The sequence below is a fragment of the Clarias gariepinus genome, chromosome 17 (genome assembly GCF_024256425.1).
Source record: "Clarias gariepinus isolate MV-2021 ecotype Netherlands chromosome 17, CGAR_prim_01v2, whole genome shotgun sequence".
Taxonomy (NCBI): Eukaryota; Metazoa; Chordata; class Actinopteri; order Siluriformes; family Clariidae; genus Clarias; species Clarias gariepinus.
In genome coordinates this window covers 1,080,001-1,104,600 of record NC_071116.1, presented here as the reverse complement: position 1 = coordinate 1,104,600, position 24,600 = coordinate 1,080,001, and the positions used below count along the sequence as shown (strand labels likewise).

General features: G+C 40.2%; 2 protein-coding genes and 5 non-coding genes across 7 annotated transcripts in view; 5 read left to right on the top strand and 2 right to left on the bottom strand.

Moving 5' to 3' along the window:
- The first annotated feature begins 372 nt into the window (after positions 1–372).
- LOC128505802 (U8 small nucleolar RNA) lies at positions 373–505 on the top strand. Its single transcript, XR_008355636.1, has one exon. It is a non-coding gene; the product is annotated as a U8 small nucleolar RNA (small nucleolar RNA).
- A 440-nt stretch (positions 506–945) lies between these two features.
- trnas-gcu (transfer RNA serine (anticodon GCU)) lies at positions 946–1,027 on the top strand. Its single transcript has one exon. It is a non-coding gene; the product is annotated as a tRNA-Ser (tRNA).
- A 1,168-nt stretch (positions 1,028–2,195) lies between these two features.
- On the bottom strand, positions 2,196–2,277 carry trnas-gcu (transfer RNA serine (anticodon GCU)). Its single transcript has one exon. It is a non-coding gene; the product is annotated as a tRNA-Ser (tRNA).
- Positions 2,278–2,960: 683 nt separating this feature from the next.
- trnat-agu (transfer RNA threonine (anticodon AGU)) lies at positions 2,961–3,034 on the top strand. The gene has a single exon. It is a non-coding gene; the product is annotated as a tRNA-Thr (tRNA).
- Positions 3,035–3,510: 476 nt separating this feature from the next.
- Positions 3,511–3,592, bottom strand: trnal-uag (transfer RNA leucine (anticodon UAG)). The gene has a single exon. It is a non-coding gene; the product is annotated as a tRNA-Leu (tRNA).
- A 2,766-nt stretch (positions 3,593–6,358) lies between these two features.
- ap4m1 (adaptor related protein complex 4 subunit mu 1) lies at positions 6,359–12,611 on the top strand. Its single transcript, XM_053515805.1, has 15 exons — positions 6,359–6,603; positions 7,179–7,264; positions 7,372–7,478; positions 7,630–7,726; positions 8,353–8,463; positions 8,587–8,667; positions 9,209–9,271; positions 9,399–9,465; positions 9,755–9,808; positions 10,787–10,893; positions 11,033–11,124; positions 11,401–11,445; positions 11,583–11,633; positions 11,747–11,864; positions 12,016–12,611. Exons 1-15 carry the CDS (start codon positions 6,546–6,548, stop codon positions 12,205–12,207), a joined length of 1,329 nt encoding a protein of 442 aa, XP_053371780.1. The 5' UTR covers positions 6,359–6,545; the 3' UTR covers positions 12,208–12,611.
- A 916-nt stretch (positions 12,612–13,527) lies between these two features.
- Positions 13,528–24,600, top strand: part of foxo1b (forkhead box O1 b) — a 24,289-nt gene continuing 13,216 nt past the window's right edge. The window contains exon 1 of the mRNA XM_053516231.1: positions 13,528–14,377. Coding sequence (XP_053372206.1) covers positions 13,736–14,377 — 642 coding nt within the window. The 5' untranslated portion in view covers positions 13,528–13,735. The remainder of the gene's footprint in view (positions 14,378–24,600) is intronic.

The following is a 24,600-nucleotide window of genomic DNA, read 5'->3' as shown; positions in this document are numbered from 1 at the left end:
TTTTATTTTTTATTTTTGAAACTTTAAAATATTTTAATGAGTTATAAATACAGTACGCGTATTTACATTCAACTAAATTCTCCTTAAATATAGATAAATTATTATAACATCTTAAATAAAAGTTTTTTCAAAACTAGCCAATCGGGTTGAGGTATGCAAATCTCCGGAGAAAAATCCTGAAATAGGATTTTGTGAAACCGTTTTTTGTAAGCGTTATATATAAAACATAGTACTTATTACCCAGTTTTATATATATCTTGTTTTTCTTTTTTAACCCTCCCCCCTTTATAATTATATAAAATCGACATGAACCTACCATGATCGACAACAGGATAGCCTTTCATAAGTCCGGTCTTTTAACGATGACACGTTACATCAGTGAGGTACATCCTTACCTGTTACCTTAGAAATAAGGTTGCAGAAAATGATGATTGGATTCAATGAATGTGTGATTATATCCCGCATTTATCAAGGAACAGCAACACCTTGATGAATCCTGTCTGATTACTCTTATTTATTAATTGGTTGAAGAAAGATGAAGTGTGGTTGATTAGGATTTCTTTATTGTTTTTTAACAATTTTTATTTTTAAGTGGTTTAAAAATTGTTTTGGGTTATGTTGTAATGTGTACTGGTTTGTTCTGTGTTTGTCAGGAAAGTTCAACCAAACAGTTGTTATATATGAGGATAGAACAAGGACGGTAAGATTGGGCGAAAATGCGGGTATCAAGAGGTGTGATGAATGTGTTTGAGGTTTTACGTAATTTAAATTAATTTATACAAGAGCGTGTATGTAAAGGTGTTGTATTTTCAAAAATAAATATTTGGGCGGTTTATAGATCGTTTGATAAATGTGTTTGAAATATTACGCCATTGAAATTAATTTATACAAGAGTGTGTATGTGAAATTTTCAAAACGGAAAATTTGGGCGGTGGGCGCCATCCAGACGAGGTGGCCGAGTGGTTAAGGCGATGGACTGCTAATCCATTGTGCTCTGCACGCGTGGGTTCGAATCCCATCCTCGTCGGCCTGTGTTTTATGCAACATTCAGTACACTAAAGTTCTACTGTTACTCTTCATTCTGCTTGCGGATTCTAATTCTCAGTTCCATGTTATTCACTAAGACAGGAATAAAACGTAGTTCATCGAATGATTCATTAAATCCAAAATTTATAACAGAAATAATTACATTTACAGTCTGGTATAAAAACACCTTTGGACTTAATAGCTAAATTTCCTATTCATAACAAGTGTACAGGGGTTGAATGTATCTTGTCAGTTAAAATTACATTAAGTCATAAAATTGTGCATAATTGGTGGCATTGGTCGGGTTAAGTGACAGCTGCATTTTAGGTGCTAACTGTGTGCTATTCACTGCTCCACTCTTCAGAAAACCTATGGTATATGTGACGTCACACAGGGTCGGTCCTTTTTTTTAATACAGTCTATGGCCTACATATCTCTGAATTACCGACACAAGGCACAATAATCAATTTTTTTTCAATTTTTATTTTTAAGGTCACGGGCGGTCATTTAAGCATTTCACTGCATATCGTACTGTGTATAACTGTGTATGTGACAAATAAAAAAACAATAATTTGAAATATGGAGACTAGTTGACTGGGAGCAACTCCGATTGGTTAAAGCCACCACCATTTTTTTGGTGTTCCCTGCATTTATCTGGAGGCAATTCCGTTGGTACCAGTCCACAAAGTTCTGAATTAGTCCTCTGTACTCCCTGTCGTCATCGTCCATGAACCAGATATTTGAAGATCTCTGCTTTAAATATCACATTTAAATAAATACATGGGTTTCAGCTGCACAAGATGTTTGTATATTTTTTATCTGGATAGAGAGGTTATAGGAACTGTTATTACATAAGGAGTCAGGAAGCGCAATAAGGTAGTTGTTTTATGGGCATGGGAGGCTTCACATCACATCATAATACCTTTCACCACATAACAATCATATTTATTTCTAGTTAAGTAATACACAATTGTCTTGTTGAGAGAGTAAAAGCTGGATCCAAAACACGGACAAACTTCCTAAATCCCTCTCTTCGACCACTGTAAATGGGTGAGGATTAAATGCCCACTCCTAGTAACTACCTAGAAGAACTCCTAGGAACTGAGAACTGGAAGCTATTAAAAAACAGCAGAACTTTAGTGTATTGAATGTTGCATAAAAGTGCTTATCGACGAGGATGGGATTCGAACCCACGCGTGCAGAGCACAATGGATTAGCAGTCCATCGCCTTAACCACTCGGCCACCTCGTCAGGATGGCGCCAACCGCCCAAATATTTCCTTTTGGAAATTTTATCTCTTCAGCAAGAATGTACATTTGTAGAATGTAGAATTATTAAATGAAATTTAATAAATTAAATTAAATTATTAAATCATCATGTTTCGTAACCTTATTTCTAGGGTAACGGGTGAGGATATTCCTCACTTGTGTAAATAGATTTTTGTTGAAAGAACGCTCTTATTAAAGACAATCTTGTTTTCAAAACTCAAGCGTGCTTATGGAACTCAGGATTTTTACTCAGAAATGTCCTGTATTTCTACAATAGTTTAATAAATTAGTTTGGACCCATAAGGTGGCGCTGTTGCTCAACAAGTCAATTATATCACGTAATATCATTGCCTCTACTTATTCAAATTCAAATTTGATTTGTCTCATACACAGTCATACACAGTGCGATATGCAGTGAAATGCTTAAACGACTGCAGGTGACCTTAAAAAATAAAAGTTTATACATAAGAAATAAATATGAATAAAAACAAATATAAAAGAAAATAAATTTAACAAGTAAAATATACTGTATAAATAAGGGCATATAAAGAATATTACAAAGTATAGAAATATAGAGAAAAGAAATTGAAATTTGTAACAACTTTCAAAGCAACGTAAAAGAGAAACTTTAATTTAAAAACCTTAATATGCGGCTTTTTGTCGCCTGGCGCCGTGGCTTAGTTGGTTAAAGCGCCTGTCTAGTAAACAGGAGATCCTGGGTTCGAATCCCAGCGGTGCCTTTTCGTACAAAACAATGTTATGTTAAGTTAATTTTTTTCCCATATATCACGTGGAAATAATATACATTTATTTACCACATGTACGGTTGAAAATGTTTTGGGAGAGCAAGGAATATAACCACTTATTTACTGCTAAAGGGGTGAGAAAACTTCACATTCAAATTGTGTGACTGAAAGAAAACACGTTTATTAGTAAGCCCCGTATTAGTAAGAGTATAGCACATAATCACGACAGGATTCTATCAGGTGTCATATTTATCATAGATTTGTCAGGGAACAGAAACACTTTGATGAATCCTCACATTGATACATATGTGTTGCTTTTATCCCTGTAAAAAGACTTGTGTTTGCTTTATTGTTATAATGCGCTTTACGCCATTAGTAAACTCATTTATTTAAAACGATATAGCAGTGTTGAAGAAATTGCAAATAAAGTATTTTTGTAAGGTAACTGTCGCAAAAGTGAAAAACGTCATTGGCAGCGGTGGGATTCGAACCCACGCCTCCAGAGAGACTGGAGCCTAAATCCAGCGCCTTAGACCGCTCGGCCACGCTACCTTGTGAAGCGCTCTGACATGATGTCTTATCAATCATCAGTTTGGACTTCTGGGTCTCAGTAAGGGTTACACTGTTATATACACTCTGGTCTTTGGAGGCGTCTGTAGGTCTGATCTAGACCATCTGTGGTAATGATGCTCATAGAGCTGATTACATGGAGCTGTTCAGGACAGGAAAGAAACAACAAGTAAAGCAGCCAGGGAAACAGACAGTGAGTGAGACAGACAGACAGACAGACAGATGGTCAATGGACCAAATGTACATCCTAAATATGTCCAATCCTGCTGTAGTATCTATAGTAGGATTTATAGGAGTTTTAATCCATTTGGTACCATTTTAGCTCACCAGAAGGGTAAGAACCAGTCGATAGTTACAAACCAACCTGATCCTGAAATTAAAAATGTAAATTAACATTTAACATCATCTTTATTCTTTCTTTCTTGTCTTTGCATGAATACTTCCAATCAGACTTCAAAATAGATAAATCTTTACTGTTATCTTCATCAGTAAGTTGTACAGTAGAGCTGCACATGAGAAATGATAATTTAACATAAATCTATTGCAGAAATAAAATATCATTTTATATCATAGTATAATTATGTGTAGGTGATAAATCGAGTCTGTGTACACGGCAGGATGTAGGACCAAGTCGTAGCAATAGATAGCTATAATGATAGCTTAGAACCTTTTACCGAGGTTACAGACAAACATTAAACACGATATAAAAGTACATTTAAAATGAACAGAGAAAGCTGATATGTAATGCGTGATTAACCAACTGATCATTAGTTAACCAACTGATTTTATTTCATGTCTTTTCCTTAAGATTGTATATTTATTTTTATTTGTATATGTATTTCTTGTGATTTACTTATGTTTTGCTGTTATTTATGTCATAGCTTTTTTGCATTGTAAAATATAGTCATAACACTGTGTAATTTTGAGCTTCACAAGTTAAGATGTAGCTCTATCTTAACTTGGGTGGATCTTCAAATTGTTGCTAATTTGTTTTTAAATTAATGGCGTTTGGATTAGTGGTGGACTTTTTAGTGGTGATAATCTTTTTTGACATTTGTGACTTTGTGCGGGAAGACTTTGTGCCCATGGTCCAGACCGTCAATAGCAAATCCTACTGACAGATTTTAAGGCGGCCGCAGAAGGATGTACGGTGAACAAACAGAGCTTGTACACAGGACTAATTTCAAAACTTTTTGATATCACCTTGTATGTGTGCAATTGTACATGGTTTACTAATGAGCAACATCATGCATGCTCAGACAACCTCCCTGCAAATAGAAGTGGCTTGTATAGTATACATTTATACTGTTAGCATTTGTTATTTTATTTTATTTTTTCCCCTACTTTTATTTTATTTTACTTTATTCTGTTGTTTCTTAATTTTTAACTTTGTACTGTCTACTTGCTGCCGTGGCAAAACAAATTTCCCACTTGTGGGACTAATAAAGGTTTATCTTATCTTATCTTATCTTACCTAATCTTATTTGTAAATAACTACAAAGCTCTTACATCTGTTATAAAATTAACAGAAAAATATTTAAACCATGTATGGTATAAAACAATCTAAAAGCCGATATAACAACATTGACTCTATTTTGCACATTACAAGCGAGTTGACCTAACACACTTCCGCTGTACTAGTGGTCGTTTTTTTTTTTTTTTTACTTATTAAATGTGTTTTAATTCTTCTTTAACTATATGTATGTTTACTTATAAAAAAGTATTTACAAATACTCATTAGTAATAAAAAAAATACCCTTTATTTTATTGTACTCTATTTTCCTTTACCTTCCTTACCAAGAATAAGCAATTTCCTTCTGGAATCCCGCAGGCGATAAGGTCTCTCAACCACAACACAACACAGGACTAATACCGTCTTTTTGTAGCATCAAACACTGTCTGGACATTCATGTCCACTTTGGACACATTTGTGCACACTTTGCACTACAAATGTATATTTTATATTTTCTACTGCACAAATCACTTTAAATAAGACACTTTATCATATTTATATTTTCATATTTATATCTTCATCTATGGACCACTGTACAAATTACTTTAAATAAGACACTTTACGAAGTCACTTTTTATGCATATTTGCACACCAGAGCTTTATTTCTATATTTGTTATATTGACATTTTGTTCTATATTGATATTCTGTTCTTATTTGTAAAGTATATTTTACTTTGTACAGTACATTTCACTAGTTAGTCTTATTTTCCAACATATTTCTTTTATTACAGTATATTTTACTTTGTACAGCATATTTTACTAGTTAATTTTATTTTTAACGTATTTCTTTTATTCATATTTATTTTCTTATGTATAAGCTTTTATTATTTTTTAAGGTCACTGGCGGTCGTGTAAGCATTTCACTGCATATCGTACTGTGTACGACTGTGTATGACTGTGTGTGATTAATAAAGTTCTTTGAATCTTAAATTATAGCCACTAGGTGGCGGTAGTAAGCACGTATATCTATTTAGGTAGCTACTGACAAGTCTTGTCAAGGCTTGTGATCTTCAGTGAAATTACATATTTATTTTAGACGCATAAGATAAGTGTATAATATACTTTTAAAGTGTATTATATATATTTCATTTTCTTAGTTTGATTCTATAATTTTTATTTAATTTTAATCATGTTTTATTTAGACTTAATGAATAATAACCACGTTGTCTGTTGGCGAAGAATATTTTTAATCAGGCGCGTTTGAAACCTAAACACGGGGTCCTTCACATCCCGGAAGTAAACCGGATGTTGTTGTTTCGTAGCCCAGCTCCCTAATGTCGAGGTTATGACGGGTTTCGTTTGTTTTTCTGTCGTTCTAAACTGATGATGTTGTTTTCCGGAAGAGTTTAAGTCTGCCTCGTGTTTTATTTAATACGGAAATATTCCTCTCCGTTGTGTTGTTGGTGTGAATTAGAATGAAAAATGATTTCTCAGGTGTTTATTTTGTCATCAAAAGGCGACAATCTGATCTACAAAGACTGTATCCTGATCATTAGACTGTCTGTGTGTTTGTGTTTAAAAACATAATTCATTGATGGTCATTTTTTTGTAGAAGTTAATTTAAGCTACAGCGTGCTTCAAAGTTGTGTGCGTTTAAAAAAATTTATTAATGTCATTAAGCTTTATCTCTAATAAATAATCCTTTCATGTCTTTTTTAAAATATGTACAAGTGTACAAAACTGTAACTGTGTGTGTGTTCAGGTGTTTGTCTGTGTGTGTGTGTGTGTGTGTGTGTCTCTGTGTGTGTGTGTGTGTGTGTGTTTAGGTGTCTGTCTGTCTGTGTGTGTGTGTTCATGTGTGTGTGTGTTCAGGTGTCTGTCTGTCTGTGTGTGTGTGTGTGTGTTCAGGTGTCTGTCTGTGTGTGTGTGTTCAGGTGTGTGTGTGTGTTCAGGTGTCTGTCTGTCTGTGTGTGTGTGTGTTCAGGTGTCTGTCTGTGTGTGTGTGTGTGTGTGTTCAGGTGTCTGTCTGTATGTGTGTGTGTGTGTTTAGGTGTCTGTCTGTCTGTGTGTGTGTGTGTGTGTGTGTATCTGTATCTTTGCTTAACCCTCCTTCAGTCCGCGGTGAGGTGGAAAAAGACTCCATGAGCAGGTTTTATGAGATGGTGTCGTCTCTGAGCGGAGATCAGCCTCCTGTAGTGATGGTACACGGCTTTACTACATTATTCATTGTTTTTATGCTCATGATGATGAACAGTGTTGCAGAAGGTGATGATGTAAGATCACTGTCCCCTGTCTTCATCCTCTCCAGAGTCACAAAGGTGTGAACTTTATTCACATCCGGCACGCTGGACTTTACTGGGTCGTGTCCACCAAGACGAATCCCTCTCCCTTCACCGTGGTCGAGTTTCTTAACAGGTGAGTGACAGAGTTTTTTATCTCCGTACTCCTGACTATGTGGACACCTGAGACGAGGCTGGACAGTTCATGAGTCTCTGAGGTGTGTGTATGTGTGTCTGTGAGGGTTTTGGTTAAGCGTGGCGTTGTTGCCGTGATGTGTCTCGTGCAGGCTTGTCGCACTGGTTAAGGATTACTGCGGCAGCGTGTGTGAGAAAACCGTCCGCATGAACTTCGCTCTGATCTACGAGCTGCTGGACGAGATGGTGGTGAGTCGTACGCACACTAAGATTGATTTAGTTTAATTTAGACTCTGTAGTAACGTGATGGATATACAGTGAAACTGTAACAACAGCGAGGTCTTGATATACGAGTCCCGTGATCACAAATGAGCCAATGGTTATTCTCTCTCGCGCGCTGTGGGATTGTGGGTAATCATCTCCCATGCTCAGTCTCAGTGCGCGTGCATTTTGTCCCAAGTGTCGTAACTGTTCTTTTAGTAACTGTGCAACAACGGCCCTCATGAAGAAAAAGGTTAAAAAGTCTGTAGCAGTGCAGGAGGACGACAACGCAACATCACATCTCCGCCAAATCCTCAAAAGGAAGCAAAGCAAGTGACATTAGAGAGATTCACTGTGAGGTTCAGATTTCAGTAACCAGAGACTCTTTGTTAGAGGGAAGTGAGTCTGTTAGTGTGTGTGTGTGTTAGAGCCCCCCCCCCCCCTCCTTCTTTCTCCTGTTAAATAATTCTGAGTTTTCATTATTTATTATGAGGGAAATTCGCTTCGATATGTAAGTGTTTTGATATACAAGCACGCTTCCGGAACGAATTACGCTTGCACTGTCCAGTGTTTAACTATAGATTTAAAAACTTCTCTCTCTCTCTCTCTCTCAGGATTATGGCTACATCCAGACGACCTCCATGGACATCCTAAAGAATTTTATTCAGACGGAGCCGCTCGTCGCGAAACCCTTCAGTCTGTTTGACATCAGCAACGTCGCTCTAGTAGGAAATTATAATCCAGAAGTCTGGTTTACAGTCTACAGTCTGATTACACGTCTGTTAGTTGTAGTAAAGAGAGCTAAAGTTATGTGTGTGTGTGTGTGTGTGTGTGTGTGTGTTTTACAGTTTGGAGCAGAAACACAGCAGAGTAAAGTGGCTCCCAGCACCGCTGCTGCCCGACCCATCATGACATCTCACAGTGGAGAGGTATCTCACTCACACACTCTCTCACTCACTCACTCACTCACTCACTCACTCACACACTCTCTCACTCACTCACTCACTCACACACTCTCTCACTCACTCACTCACTCACTCACTCACTCATTCTCTCACTCACTCACTCACTCACTCACTCACTCATTCATCTTTCTATTCATTTAATTCCTCAGGATATCTATTTTTTCTTGGATTATGTTATTATTTGTATTCATTATGTAGGATTATAATGATCCTTAAATCATCATTTAGTCATTAATCTATTCATTAATTATTCATTCAGTCATGAATTTGTTTGAAAAATGTTTGCTGTTTTTTTAAGTTGGTTGCTTGACTATTTAATTGATTAAATATTTAATTTAACATATTTCGCCAACTCTCTCTTTCTCTCTCTCTCACACTTTTGTTTCCTCCACATCTCTCCTTGTTTCTCTTTCTTTTTATTCCAATCATATATTAAGCATCCTTTCTCAATAAAATAAATTCTTTGTGTGTGTGTGTGTGTGTGTGTGTGTGTGTGTGTGTGTAGGGAGGTAAGAATGAGATCTTTGTGGACGTGGTGGAGAGACTCTCAGTGGTTATTGGTGCTAATGTGAGTGCTTCAGGTTTTTATAATATGAACTAATTTTATAATTTATGAGAGAAATTAATTCATTAGTATGGTATATAAATTTAACATACAGTATGTTACATTGAGACGTGTGTGTGTGTGTGTTTAGGGGGTAGTGATGAAAGCAGACGTGGAGGGAGAGATCAGAGTCAAGTGCTACCTTCCCTCATGTTCAGGTACTGAGAATTCACTTTACCCATGAGGCTTTATAGCTTAGACTTAGATAGATAAAAAAAAAAAAATTAAAGATGGTTTATAAAGTGGTTATAGTGTCTACAGACACAAGAACAATTTAGGAAGCTCGGCAGTATGCTAGCTAATCGTCACAGTAGCGTCTGACTAGCACAAAATGAAAAATAAAAGCTTCATATCTTTAACTGAATATGTTAGCCAAGTTAGCTGTTAAACCAAATCCGCCTGTCTCACTTGCTCACACGTGTGTGTGTGTGTGTGTGTGTTGTGTAGAGATGAGGATCGGCCTAAACGAGGAGCTCAGCATCGGGAAGTCACAGCTCAGAGGTAAGAGTCGCAGCCGGCCCATGTCTCCTTATTGTTTAATACATTTCTGCACCATCTACACCGCGCATGGTGAGGGTTTAGCAGCATGGTAACTTATCCTGTTACCATGGCAACAAATCACATGGAAACTAAACGTTGACAGAATGTAAAGCCATGCAGGGTAGCAGGGACGGTGTGCAGTTATTACAATTTTATTACAACATTGTTACAGCAATAATAATAATAGGAATGTCATTAGACCCGCAGCCCTTAAGTAAAGTGTTTAGAATTATTTTTGTAAAAACACGGTTGGGTAGTGGTTAGCACTGTGGTTCGGCACCTCCAGGTTCGAGGGTTCGATTCCCTTCTCTAGAGTTTGCCTGTTTGTGTTCTTCCCGTGCGTGGTGGGTTTCCTCTGGGTACTCCAGTTTCCTCCCACAGTCCAAAGGCTGATTAGATTTCCTGATTTACCGTAGCGTGAGTGCATGTGCTTGTGTTCCCTGTAGATGCCCTGAGTCCCCTGGGGTAGAGTTCAGGCCCCCAGCGCCCCATACAAGCTTGGCAAAGGTTTTTACGCAACCCTCCCATTTTATCCGGGCTGCATCCAATGGCTGATGTTTGGGCAGCTCGATGGGAATCGAACCCGGGCCTTCACATGGTTGGTGAAACACCTACCACAGAGCCACCAGTGCCCGTACAGTAGTCTGTAATTTCCCCACACACTAGTATGTGCTTTATAGATAAAAAATAAATACAGTCCATTCCGATCAGGGGAAATACAGTGCACTGTGATGATGCTTTGAAAGTTATTCAAAGCTGCTGGCGGTTTTCAGATGAAGTGGTGAGATGTGAGCAGAGAAAAACTCTTGAAGCTTAAAATGAAAATTATGGATGAGGCTTGACTTGTTAATTACTCGCGTCTATCTTGAGTTGTGTTATTGCTTTTAAATAAATTCTCTCTCTTCATCTCTCACTGTGTGTGGTGTATGTGTGTGTCAGGTTACGGAGCGGCCGTGCGGGTGGACGAGTGCAGTTTTCATCAGGCTGTGAAGCTCGATGAATTTGATACGTATAGAATTTTAAAAATTTTCCCCAGCCAAGGAGAGGTAAACACACACACACACACACACACACACACACACACACTTTTACCATTTTGTTTGTCACTGAATCACCCTGTCTGTGTCTGATCCAACACTCAGTTTTGTGTGTGTGTGTGTGTGTGTGTGTGTGTGTGTGTCTTAGCAAACCCTGATGCACTACCAGCTGAGTGATGAGCTGCCCTGTCCCCCTCCGTTTCGTCTCTTCCCCACTGTAGAAAAGGATTATGGGAGCAGGTACAACAGCACATAAACATCACAGCTCAGCGCAGGGGTCGATGATGACAAGACGGAGACGCTGCACTCAACATCACTTGTTTTGTAGCAAAGAAAAAAAAAAGTAACTAACAGCAGCAAGTCATAGTGGTTACTATGGCAACGTCCCAAACCGCATCCTGTCTTTTTAATTAGAAGGCATTAATAAACTGCTGCATCTGGATGTAACTGGCCGAGGTGTTCAGAAGTCCTCTTAGCATAATTCAATAATTATATAATCTTCTTCTCTTCACGCAGGTTGTTGATTTTCCTCAAACTGCGCTGTGATTTGCCGCCGAAAAGGTGCGTTCTCTATCGCTGTGGCTGCGATATACATGTCCGCAGAGTGCGCGATCTCTAATCAGCTTACGTGCCTCATTTCCACTGATTATTTCCATAACGCTCAGTTATATCAGTTGTGTATTGTTCCTGTTCCGCAGCGCTGCTATAAATGTCTCAGTGACGGTTCCTGTGCCAAAGGGTTCCCTGAGGTGAGGAGAAGAAAAAAAAAGTCACGTCTTCATATGACCGTGTTTCTCATTGTTGTGAGAAATATATCCCTATCTCTCACATCTTGCTCAACTCTCTCATCTTTCTCTCTCAGTCTCTCTCAGGAGCTGAGCAGTCCTGACCAGACGGCCGAGCTTCGGCCCAAACACAAATCCCTGGTGTGGGAAATCCCGCGGTTCCCCGGAGGAGCCCAGCTCTCAGCTCTCTTTAAGGTGATCTCTACATCTTTATATATATATATATATCTCTCCCTCACTCACACTCACTCACACACACACACACTGTATAACCTGTTCATGAATATCATGCAGGTATTTCTAAAAACGACTCTAGCGCTCATTACGCTATTTTCTCTTCCTGTAGGTGGAGGTTCCTGGTCTTAGCTCCGCCTCTCTCCTGGAGGTCGGGCCTGTGAGCATGAGCTTCGAGCTTCCCAAACACACATGTACAGGCCTGCAGCTCCGATTTGTGCGACTGTCTCCAAACCATCAGGCTTCATCACACCGCTGGGTCCGCTACGTCACACACTCCGAGTCTTACACCATACGCATCTGATCAACACACACACACATGCACCTTATTGTGTTTTAATTTATACATTTTAATATTCCACAACATTTATATTTATCATGCTTCCTGTAAATGCATATGTTTATCATCTTAAGTATACTGTATGTATGTACATAGCATATGCTTTTGAAATTAATATTATAGTTTTTTTTTTTTTTTTTTTTTACAAATCATCCTCATTAATGCTTTGTAATGGTGCTAATGAATGAATGAATGAATGAATGAACGAATGAGTACTTTGTATGTTTTTGAAGGATAATAATGATGTTGCTCATTCAGACCGAGATCACATTGCAGTTGACTTGCTGTATAGACTGATATTGACAAGAGAAAAGGAAAAAAACAGTATATAGCATAAATAAATAAAAATATTTTAAATATTTACTTTTTTGTCGTGGTAAAGGTATGAAAATGCTTGGATGACTTGAAAGATAGTAAATTTTTCATGATGTCTAACGAGACCCTTTAGCGTCCGGGGTGCCGGTGGTGTTACTGATCGGAAGGCCGGTGGTTCGAGCCCCAGCTCTGCCATGTGGATGCTGTTGGGCCCCTGAGCGAGGCCCTTAACCCTGCTCCAGGGGTTCCGTATGAAAAACTGATTCTGCGCTCTGTCCCCAACACTAACAAGAAGCTGGATTTATATATATATTTTTTTTTTTTTCCTGTAAAGAAAGGATGATGGCTCCCTCTAGTGGATGGAAATGAAAAGATTAGAATTAAGAACATAAACGTACACCAGTTAAACCTCTGTACAATAAAATCAAACATGATGACTGTTACCCAGGTGTGTTAATACACAGAAGGTTTTTATTTGTTTTGCTATTTGTATTTAATTTTGGTGCATTTATATTATTTAGACGTACAGAAGCACTACTTAAAGAAGGTTTTCTGGTTGCCAGATTGATGACGGGTGAACTTCAGTGCTAGTTCACTGTAGCGTTTGTGTGATTCACATGATTTACATATATCTGGCAACCCTGCCGTAGAGGGAATCGAGAGCTGTAACTTTGTAGCGCGGCTTTAAACTTTTAAAAAATGTCCTTATACGTGATCAAAGTAAATCCGGACTCAATTAAGACCTTTATTTACTGATTTATTTAATTTAAGAGGAGTCCGTTAGAGCTCTATGAGGGAATGAGTGTAGTGTAGTATTACACTCTAACTGGTATGCAAATGAGCTCCATGGTTACAGTATGAATGCGCGGATGTGATTGGCTGGTCACGGGCTGTCAGTCAGGCGTAGTGGGCGTGTCCTGGAGCGCGGCGTAACTTAGGTGTAGAAAGTGTGTTTAATGAGCGCGGGACGCCGCCGCCAGTCTTCACTTACTCACTCACTCACACACACACACACACACACACAGAGGGAGCCTCATGCTGTGAACACACTCGCGCGTGTGTGAAGGTGTGAGTGTAGAAGTGTGTGTGTGGGTGGCGTGTCTTGACTTGAGCCGCGCTGTGGACCCACCTGACCCCCGGAGTGGCTTTAATTAATTAGTAATTACAGTAAGTCATTATGGCAGAGGCGCCGCAGCAGCAGCAGCAGCAGCTTCACCCGCTGGACTCGGACCCGGATTTCGAGCCTTTCTGCCGCCCGCGCTCCTGCACCTGGCCCCTGCCCAGACCCGAGTCCTCTCCCGCGGCTACTGGAGCGGAGGGCGAGCCGCGGGACCTGGGCTTCATGGGCGGCTTGAGCTTGGCCCTGCTGGAGGAGACCGAGACGGAGACGGAGGACAGCAGGAAGGCGCGCGGGTTCGGGAGCGATGACGCGCACCCGCCGCACCCGCACCCGCACTCGCACCTGCAGCATCAGCAGCATCAGCATCCCGCACCGGCCGCAGCCCAGGTGCAACAGGTGCCGCAGCATCAGCAGGTGCAGGTGCAGCCTCTTTCCTCATCCTCGTCCTCTACCTCCTCGTCCTGCTCATCCTCCTCCTCCTCATCATCATCGTCCTCGTCCACGTCGTCCGCGCAGAGGAAGAGCAGCTCGTGCCGGAGGAACGCCTGGGGGAACATGTCGTACGCGGACCTGATCACGCAGGCGATCGAGAGCGCGCCGGAGAGACGCCTGACCCTCGCGCAGATCTACGAGTGGATGGTCAAGAGCGTGCCGTACTTCAAGGACAAGGGGGACAGCAACAGCTCAGCCGGGTGGAAGGTAAACACAAACACACACACACACACGCGCGCGCGCGCGCGCGCAATGACGCAATCAGAGCGCGCTTTACGGTTAGTTTCGTCTGATTGATTTATTTACTTTATTGTTCCTGAAACTTGCCTAAAGGGGGCTTTAACTGTAACACACACACACACACACACATCTAACTCACGATCATTGTTTAACACAATATAAATAATGCACTTTATTTGAATCTATCTTCTAACCCCATTCCCTTTGATCTATCTTTCAAAGTTATTTCTGTGGAAACAAAGTTGCCAGATTAGAGATTATGCAAAGAACCCTTTAAACCCTTTCTGTGACTTTCCAAAAATGTTGAAATTGTTCCTTCTACACCAATAAACACGTGAATGTTTTTGAGGTGTGGGACGAGGCGGAGTGTCCAGTCAGAGTTGACAATAGTGAAATAAGTATGTTAATAAAAGTGAAGTGTGAAACCCTGTTCTTTGATGAATCACAGTGTGATGAGAAGGTGCTGGAGCCCCAGACACACCTGAGCAGGTCTGAACGCCCAGGTCACACACATGTTGGTGATTTCCCCGCTCCACTACATGACTAATCCTGATAAATAAGTGCAGTGGCTTCGCTCGGGGAAATCACCTGAGTGTGAATATTCTCTGTCTAATTAACAGCAAAGCTCTTTTTTATATAGTGTTAAGTTTAAACTGAGATTCAAACCAAGTAATAAAGCAATCAGCTGTCTCTGGTTAGAGCCTAACACTCCATGAACACTTAGCCGAGAGTCATGTGATTAAAAAGTCATTTCCAAAAAGCGCAAAAGTAGGCTAAGAAAATCAATATGAGCGCTATTTATCCACTTATAGGAAAATTTCATGACCTAGAACATCTACATGGAAACAAGCATGAGGAAAACATTTCCTGTTGTCACTTATGTTATAGAAGCTGTAAACATCTGTTTCTCCACCAGACTCGATTTCTTTCTCTTAATCAAAGTTAATGAGAGAAAAAAAACAATTCTTCTTGTCATTTTTGCGCGAACTCCTCTATCCTGAAGCGCTGACACTCTTTCTATGAAATGTAAATAAATGTCTCCTTATCGACCCTTTCATAGGCATTTAGTTAGCGTCCCTGTAAATGAGCCGTTGCCATGGAAACCATACCATATTCAAACGAGTTCGTTAATATGAATAGGGTAGCATGTTTTCATCTGTTTGTTCCCTAAGCAGTTATGAATAAAAAAAAAAAATTTTAGAAACAACCATCTCGTTCTGGGTGTCTCAGGTTGGTTCTCTCAGACGTCTCTGGATCAGAACCAGATCTCCATCATGTCTCTGATCTCTCCCAGCTGAGTGACATGTACGTGTGTAGAGCCAAAGTTCATGGTTTGGGAATTTCTTGAGTGACGGATCATTCCCCCCCCACACACACACACAAACACACAATCCCACACGCATTCTCAGTGTGTAAAGCTGAACAGAAGAAGTGTGAGGTTAGCTGAGGTGTCCTGACGCTGGCAGAAGGTGCAGCGCTGTTTCACTATGAGTAATGCAGGAAAAGAAGGTGACACAGAGATGTACGCTTTTTTTTTGTGTGTGTGTGTGTGTGTGTGTGTGTGTGTGTGTGTGTGTGTCTGTGTATGAAGGTTTCAGTCAGTGAGTCATTTCTGTGCAGCTTAACATTAACTGCTCTTGACCCGACACACACACACACACACACACACACACACACACACACACACACACACACACACACACTCCATTCACACCTGAGAAACTTTTACACTTTCAAACACTTAAATTTAAAATGATGTTGAATTGCATGTGATATAAACATATTAAGGTGTGTGTATGAGTGTGTGCGAGTACTAGAGAGCGCAGTGACGATTTTACGCGTGTGTAAGTGCGAGTGTGTGCGCGAAAAAGTTTAGCAGCCATTCCAGTGTGTGGTAACAAAATACCAAAACTCTCATGACATCATCGACCTCACACCTGCGTGGCATCTCGCTTCTGTTTTCAGCAACAGTGTGTGTGTGTGTGTGTGTGTGTGTGGATTCACACTCTTCATTACGTTTATGTACTGCTATCAGTTGTATTTTCCTTCGTTCTCTCCGTCTTTCTGTTTGCATGTTGAACTGTGATCTCATTTCTCATCAGATGAATCGTACTATTCTTTGAAGTTTGCAGCACTTTAACCTCTCACCTATTCTCTAAAGCAACACACACACACACACACTCTGGATATATTTGAAATAAGGTTAGATGAGAAATAAGATAAGATCAGATCAGCTGAGGGTGGAGACAAACTGGCAGTGTGTGTGTGTGTGTGTGTGTGTGTGTGTGTGTGTGTGTGTGTGTGCGTGCATGAGCATGTGGTCACTGATACTCAAATACTAAATCGCAGTGGCTGACCTTGACTTGTGTGTGTGTGTGTGTGTGTGTGTGTGTGTGTGTGTGTGTGTGTGTGGTGCCTTATCATCCTAACTGCTCTTAGCCAATCAGAAGCCACCTGGGCTGTAAATGAAGAAGAGTCCAGTTTGAATACAGACTGCTTTCTGATTTTCCACTGCGGTCCTACTGTGCTTTATGATGGAGTCTTTGATGGAGATTCATCAAAGCTTCATCAGAAGTCACTGCAGAAGAAGTGGTAATCAAAGCTCCTATAGCGATGTCTGTAATGAATATATACATTAATGAATAAATAAATCAATAAATCCCGTCACGTGACGGGGGGAAGGTGTGTCTGACGGCCGTGTTCAAGGTGTCTGGGCATTCCTGTAGAAGAGCGCTGGCACGGATCTCGCAGCATCTGAAGAAGAAGAGTTGACTGAGATCAGTATCAGTGCACAGCGGCGGTGGTTTCTCTGATTCTAATCTGCCTGGTCTGGTCCGTCTCCGTCTCGGTGCAGGTGTGTGGCACCAATTAGCATGGTGCAGATGTGCAAAGGGATGAAAGTGTCGCGCACAGCTGTGTCAAAGGCACGTGAAACCTGCGAGTTTTCTCAGAAATTGTTTGATATCAGAAAAAAAAAATCCCAGTCAGAAATGTCAACGGGAAGTTACGTGAGACGATGTGGAGCAGTCAGCAATCTTCACTCATCGTCAGCGTCTCACACGCACACACACACACACACACACACACACACACGCATGCACTAGTTACTCAGTAAAGATATGCATGTTAAAGGTTGGCACTTAACTCATTCTACAGTACTGACCTGTGGGCGTGTCTTCTGTTCAGATTCCGGCTGGTTGCCACGGTTTCACCTGTGATGTATATGGCGAAATTGAGTGGGAGGGGCATACACGTACACTCATGCAAAAGAGGGCGGATAGTGTTTCTTCAGCAACATCATGTCCGTTACTCTGCATTACTCAGAATGTCGCAAGATTAAATCAATTCCCTGGTCACAGTTCTCAATTTAAAATAATAAAGAAAAATGGATCACATGCATATAAGCTTTTGTTACTCGTTAGCTAGATCACCGTCATCTCTAACTAAACCAGCCTCACCTGATGGAGTGTGTTTGGGGTGAAGGGGCATTATGAACGTGGTCAGTTTACAGTAAAAGCAGGCGTGGGTGCGAGGTGAAGGGATAAATGGTAAATATGTCCTGAACCTTCGCCAGGTTTTCTTTAAAAGCAGCCGGAGCGCTCGGATCGGATGGGAATTCACCTTGAGCTCGATTCTGCACCAGTTATAAATAGTTACGTACTGTGTTTTGTACACTTTCTCTGAAAGGAGGAAACTGGAGCGGATTTTTTTTCCCGACCCGTCTGCACTAATAATGGACTAACAATACGTATAGGTGTGTATGTGTGTATAAATGTATGTATGTTTATGTTATTTTTATCAAGCGGATCCTCGAACCTCTTTGACTCGATGACCTCTGGTTGTGCAGTCGCAGGTTTACAGGAATCCCGCTGCCGTGGCAGGATAACTCAGGAATAAACACGCAGCATGGCTTTAGCGCAGGCTTTCCCAGCGCTTCACTCAGCTGGGGCGAGGGTCAGAGCGAGCGGAGAGTCGGGTCGAGCCAGCTTGTTGACTGTTGATCAGGAAATGCATTCGAACCTCACACACACACACACACACACACACACACACATACACTGCGCAGGAATCCAGATCCCACTGAATCGACGTTCAAAAATATTCCAATCTAATACATCCAGAAACGAAAAGGTATGTGCCCCCCTGACCATCACACTCGTATGCGTAGTGTAGTTTAAAAACCTAGTTGTCATGGTAACGGTATGCTAATGTCTTTTTAACCCATTTATAATAATTATTTCACTGTTAAATGATGTTTTTCTGAAGATGATAATATAGTATCGCAATACGAATCGAACAGGCACCTCGGTATCGTGACAATATCGTATTGAGTTGCCCCTCAGTGATTCCCGTCCCTATTAGACATTAAACAAAAGTATCCTTGAACTCGACACTACTGGATTAACCGACGGCTCGTTAGCAAAACTGTCTGTCGTATATCGTCTGTTGATGTGATCCTTTTTGTGTTTATGAATGTGACCTGTATGAGAGTAGACTTTTGTGTGTGTGTGTCTGTGTGTGTCTGTGTGTGTGTGTGTGTGTGTGTGTTAGTTCTCGGTCCCGGGTCTTATCTGCACTTCAAATTGAAGTGTGTAAGATATTTTATTGTGTTCTGCCATACATTGGCCTTTTTTTAAAATGTAAAATACTGTAGCATGATAAAATTATAAATGGTGAGATATAGGGGTATTAGGGTATAACCCTTTTTTTTTCAGTGAGTAATCAGCACTCGTTTAGCTGCGAACTGTTTGTTTTTATTTCCTTAATGAAGTGAATTTCCGATGCGGAAAATGAACCCACTGGATACCAAAGGAATGAGTCACACAAATCACGCTAACGCAAGTGTGTGTGTGTGTGTGTGTGTGTGTGTTTGCGAGAGAAAGAGAAACAGTGAAACCTCAGTGCGCCGTGTTTCTGTAGCACGTTTAGCCAGACAGGTGAGCCAGACGGACTAATGTGTGTGATGACAGGTGTGAGACATCGTGAAGCACGCACTCAGGTGTGGTGTTTAATCCCCGCTCCTCCCTTCTCTTTGTCGTCTCCTGTACAGACAGTTAAAAGTTTTCGACCCCATGACCGAACGCCACCGGGACAAAAACTCTGATCTGATCTGATCTGATCTTCACAGCAGATTCCTATCTCTAAGTGTTTATCACTTTTTTAGCCTCAGGCTCCTCAAAAGAGGATAAAAGTGAATATTTTTAGGTCTCACTTAGAAAGTTAAGTGCACTTGGTTTAGTTCACAATAGCAGGAGGAAGAAAAGCAGGAGGTGTCGGAGGGAGGGGGGGGGTAACGTCACACATCCTCCATTCCTGAGTCCTGCGCTCACTTCCCTCCATTTACACCATCGTAAAGATCACGATTTTCTTGTTCCTTTAGAAATCTTGTAGAGACGTTAAAGTTTAAAGATGGAACAGCGTTAAATGACTCATTCTGCTTTATTAATTGCAGTTATTCATTAAAAAAAAAAATTTAGCTCTTGAAATCCTGACGCTGTTGGTATTAAAATTCGTATATCATCTTAACCCTAATCAGGAGTGTTGTAGTAAAAAGTAAATAACTTTCATTAAATCATTATTTGAGAGTGGCAGGTTTTCTTGACTTCGCTTCCAATCAGGAGACTTTTTATCGATTAAAAGTAAATGAGAAGGATACCGTATAAACGAGCCACGTTAATCCAGTCTCAGGTGTGTTCGGGTTCACATGCCATGCATACCTGCCGCGTGTTTACCTTACAATGTGTGTGCGTCTGTCTTTTGTGAGATTGAGCGTAACATCCGGCTCGCCTCACTGTCTCTGCGCAGAGCGAGGACGAAAATAACGCACACAGACACGACTATATTAACGTGAAACTTTAAGACAGAAGTCCATCAGGTCACGATCTCGAGGAAAAAAAGGGATCAGTAAAACACAAACTGACGCACTGTTCTTCATGATCTGGATAAAAACTATTACTGTTGTTAATTAATACATTAGAAATAAATCACTGACTGTCACTGTGTTCTAGTAAAATAATCAGTGAAACTGTTGTCATGTCACATGTGTTTTATTCCACTTATACTACAGCAATGTCAGAGTTTTATTTTGTTTAAGAACGCCGTTGTGCTTTTGATCTGCTTATAATTACACCTGTATTAGAGTGTAATATCGTGTTAGTGTTAGAGTAGCTTTATGCTCTTTCTCCATATTATTAGAATAAAAAAAACTTCCAGCTTGTCATGTGATTCAGAAACCGGAGTGAAGTGTAAATTCCTGAAGATGTGGTAAAACGTCCGGCTGACACTGGAGACCTCTTCCACTAACATCACACAAACATCTAACCCAAGTTAATTCATTCATCAGTACCGCGTTCTCAGAGAACTGCGATGTGAAACGTCCCTTCTCTCAGAGCTGCTCTTATAGTGAATTAATCACCCCTAAGAGTTTGATCATTAATGCAGAAACAGGCACCAAGCAGCGCTTCTCTCTCTACACACCTTCCCAGAGTCTCTCTCTCACTCAGCAACATTTTCTTTAATGTTTGTTTTTTTTCTTTTTTAAACAGGAATTTTGTGCACGCCGTGTCCAGCGGCTCCGGTGGAACCTTTGGGCTCGGGGTTATTTTTATTTCTGCACTTTTCCTGTAAAAACAGCGTAGCTCGTCTGCCACAATGAGCAATGATGTGTTTCCTGCTAAGTGACTGGAAAATACACGCCGTGTGTTAACAACCTCCTCCCTGCTGAAACACACACACACACACACACACTGGACATAGGACTAAGGAGTGTTGAGTTGAAGGGGAAAGCATGTCTATACTTATGTTATTACTACAACACAGACAACTTGAATAGCTTGTGCATCTTTATTACCCATAATGCACATGGGCAAGTGCTCTAGCTAACAGCATCTTCAGAATGGTATCCCACGTTGGATTGTGGCTTAATGAGTACGTTTACAGAAATACATTAATAAAACAGAATTTGGGCTGAGAGTGGTGTAGAAAAAGGGCGGGGCTAAGAACCTGCTCGAAACCTTTTTCTTTATTGGTCAGATACGATGTAAACAGATCAAATGGTGCACATGCAACTGTGACTTAAGCAGAAGGAGTCTCCAGTGTCAGTATTTTGTAACAGTCAGAGGTGAACATCTTCTCAGTTCAAGAGAGAGTGAAGAGAGGCTGGTGAGGGAACACGTGTTTGTAGCTGCTATAACAATTAGGACTTGTTTCAGCTGTGAACTGAGTGTTGTTCTTTAATGATTAACATACAATAAACCATTGGCGGATTGCGGTGTGGTGAAGTATAAGTGAAAACCAAAAGAGAAAAAAACCTGGTGAGCAAATGTTTTGAGAAAAACAGGGGAGGGGGACGGGAGGAGTGTTTTCTTTTACTCTATCAATAACACACACACACATATACACTCAGACAAACACACACATGCATGTCTCTTGGGCTTTTACTCGGAGCACGACTTCCTGTACCGTACACGTGCACGTGTGGACTCAAAACCATAACACACACATGCGCACACACACACTATAGCGTTTTTTTTTTCTTTTTTTTTTCTGTTTTTATTCCCATGGGTCTCTCTCCACACAGCACACACATGCTCTGTCTCTATCTCTCACACACACATACACATATACAACCAGGAGGTAACTTGGGCTCCGTTACCCTCAAGGGGTCAGAATACTCACCCTGGTGTCAGTGTTTTTCTCACTGATGTGTGTTAAACCGTTGGCACACGTGCACAGCGTTAAACTGTTTGTGTCTTCACCATCCATGTATTTATTTAATGTCATTTAATGTAATTTAAAACACTCAGGCTAAGAACCGAACCCTGAGGAATACCAGAACAGTGAAACAAAAACTAATTGCTGTGTGTTAGGGCGACCAGACCAGAACCAAGTACCGTACCACCAAGGAAGCGTTTTTGGTTTAGAGCAGCGCTGTACGACACACGCTTTTACACCAGCAGTCAGCTTCAACAACGGACACTCTTTAAATATTAGATAAGAGAATTACCAGTTAATCACCAAGTACATTTACTTCTATAGTGTACTTAAGTAAATATTTCAAGTTTCTGTACTTTACTTGAGTAGTTTTACTAGAAGATACTTTTTACTTTAACTACATTATATTGTACAGCGAATATCTGTACTTTTACTTGACTACATTTTAGCATGGTGTTGTGTTACCTAACCGCTCTGTAGTGTTTGAAGCATGAATTTTGCCACTAATCATTATTTATTAAATATATTTTTTATATTATATTTTTTAAATAAATTTGAAATGAAGTAATTTTTTACTTTCACTCAAGTTAAAATGTAAAAGAAGGACTACTACATGTTTTGATCCAGGGAATCTCTACTTTCGCTCAAGTAGAGGATTTGTGGTTTTTGTCCATCACTGCCTGATTTTATATATTTATTTTTTCAGATTGTTACAATTTTAAACAAACCACATGGAATGCTGTGTTGAGTGGTTAGGGGCCCCACCTTTAGGCTCATAGAGGAACATTTTACCACCTCAAACATGCAACACATATGAATTAAAAATTAATTTAGAAAGATCAGTTATGGTGTCAGTGTGGGGATAAATTACCTACCATGCAAAAGAATTATGATATATAAGTATATCGATTTTTCTCCATGTATATCAAATATAGCTAACAGATATGTTTATAATGTTTAGTTTAGCCCCACACATGGCTTTCACAATCTAAAGCAGGTTGTGTTCAAACAAAGCAAATGGACTTGTACTCTTTCTTGAGTTCACCATGGTGGTGTGTGTGAAGCAGGGTGTGTGTTAGACCTGTGAGGTGTTTCTATTGAAAATGTCGTGTGTGTTTTTTTTTTAAAGAGAGACCTGACCTCTTGAACCTTTATCCCTAATCCATTTAAAAGTGAATCTTTGATGCCTTAAAGTTATAAATATGATATAAATAAACATTCAGAACAAAATTAAATCTCCATTGTTTCAGGTCTGAACGAACCGAACGCAGATTATTGATTTATTTACTCAGAGCTTCAGCTTCAAAGCTGGCAGTGTATTATGAAGGATTATGGAGTGTGTGTGTGTGTGTGTGTGTGTGTGTGTGCATGTTATGTGATGTGGGAAAGCCGTGACGTGTGGAATCAGACGTGAGATAAGCCCTTTTTCCCGTGACCTTGGTACGTCTGTTTGAACACAGCCAGCTTAGTGAGAAACTCTCGGTTCCTGGCAGCGTCGCTTCCTGTAAATCCCCTTTTACTGCAATTCACACAGATCTCACTGAACACTGACACTCTGTCTGTCTGTCAGTAAGTCCGTCTGTCTGTCTGTCTGATCTAACATACCAATCTCTCTCTGTACGCTCATCTGTCTAATTGTGATAAAGTCATGATTATGATGATGATGACGATGACGATGATGATGGTAAGGATGATGAGGATGATGAAGATGACGGAATGTAAACACAAGTCGTAATGATTCACCATCTTTGCATCTCAGCTCATAGTGGTGGAACTACTGAGTCACACCCTGTGTTTGCGTGTGTGGGTGTGTGTGTGTGTGTGTGTGTATGAAAGAGAGAGAGAGAGTGTGTAAAAATAAGTGTACTGTATGTGTACACGTGTTGTTGTTTTTTTTTTTTTTTGTGAATCCACCTTTCCTGCCCCACCTTCTTGTGACCACATAACATAATGAAGATGGTGTGTGTGTGGGTGTGTGTATGAGCACTTGTTCACACTGGGTCTGGGTGTGTATAAGGTGTGGTTTAAATACAGTTATGAAAATATGATAAACCTCAGCAAGTGTTAAACCCACCTTGTGACTCTTTGACCTGTGTGTATGTGTGGGTGAGCGAGTGTGTGTATGGGTGTGTGTGATGGACTGTGGTCACACACACCATGACACATAATACAATTACTAATACAAACCACCTTGATTTTATATGAGACATGAGTAATTTTAGTTATTCTCGTGTAGTATTTTTTCTTGTGATAGACGTGCTGCGGTTCTCTGTAACGATTAGCGATAAACGCTAAATCAACTTACTATATGTTTATATAAAACAATAAATAAACTAGCATAAAATATTTACTATTATATTTACTAAACATAAATAAACTATTCATGTCATTTTACACACACACACACACACGCTGTAAACACAGAATATATGCTAGCCAGAACACTGAGATTAGCTAGCACAAATCAGTTTATACAG

Coding starts and splice junctions, on each gene's coding strand:
- ap4m1 (XM_053515805.1), top strand. CDS start 6,546: ATGATTTCTCAGGTGTTTATTTTGTCATCAAAAGGCGACAATCTGATC. Junction 7,727..8,352: donor AGCTGCTGGACGAGATGGTG/GTGAGTCGTACG, acceptor TCTCTCTCTCAG/GATTATGGCTACATCCAGAC. Junction 11,125..11,400: donor GAAAAGGATTATGGGAGCAG/GTACAACAGCAC, acceptor CTCTTCACGCAG/GTTGTTGATTTTCCTCAAAC.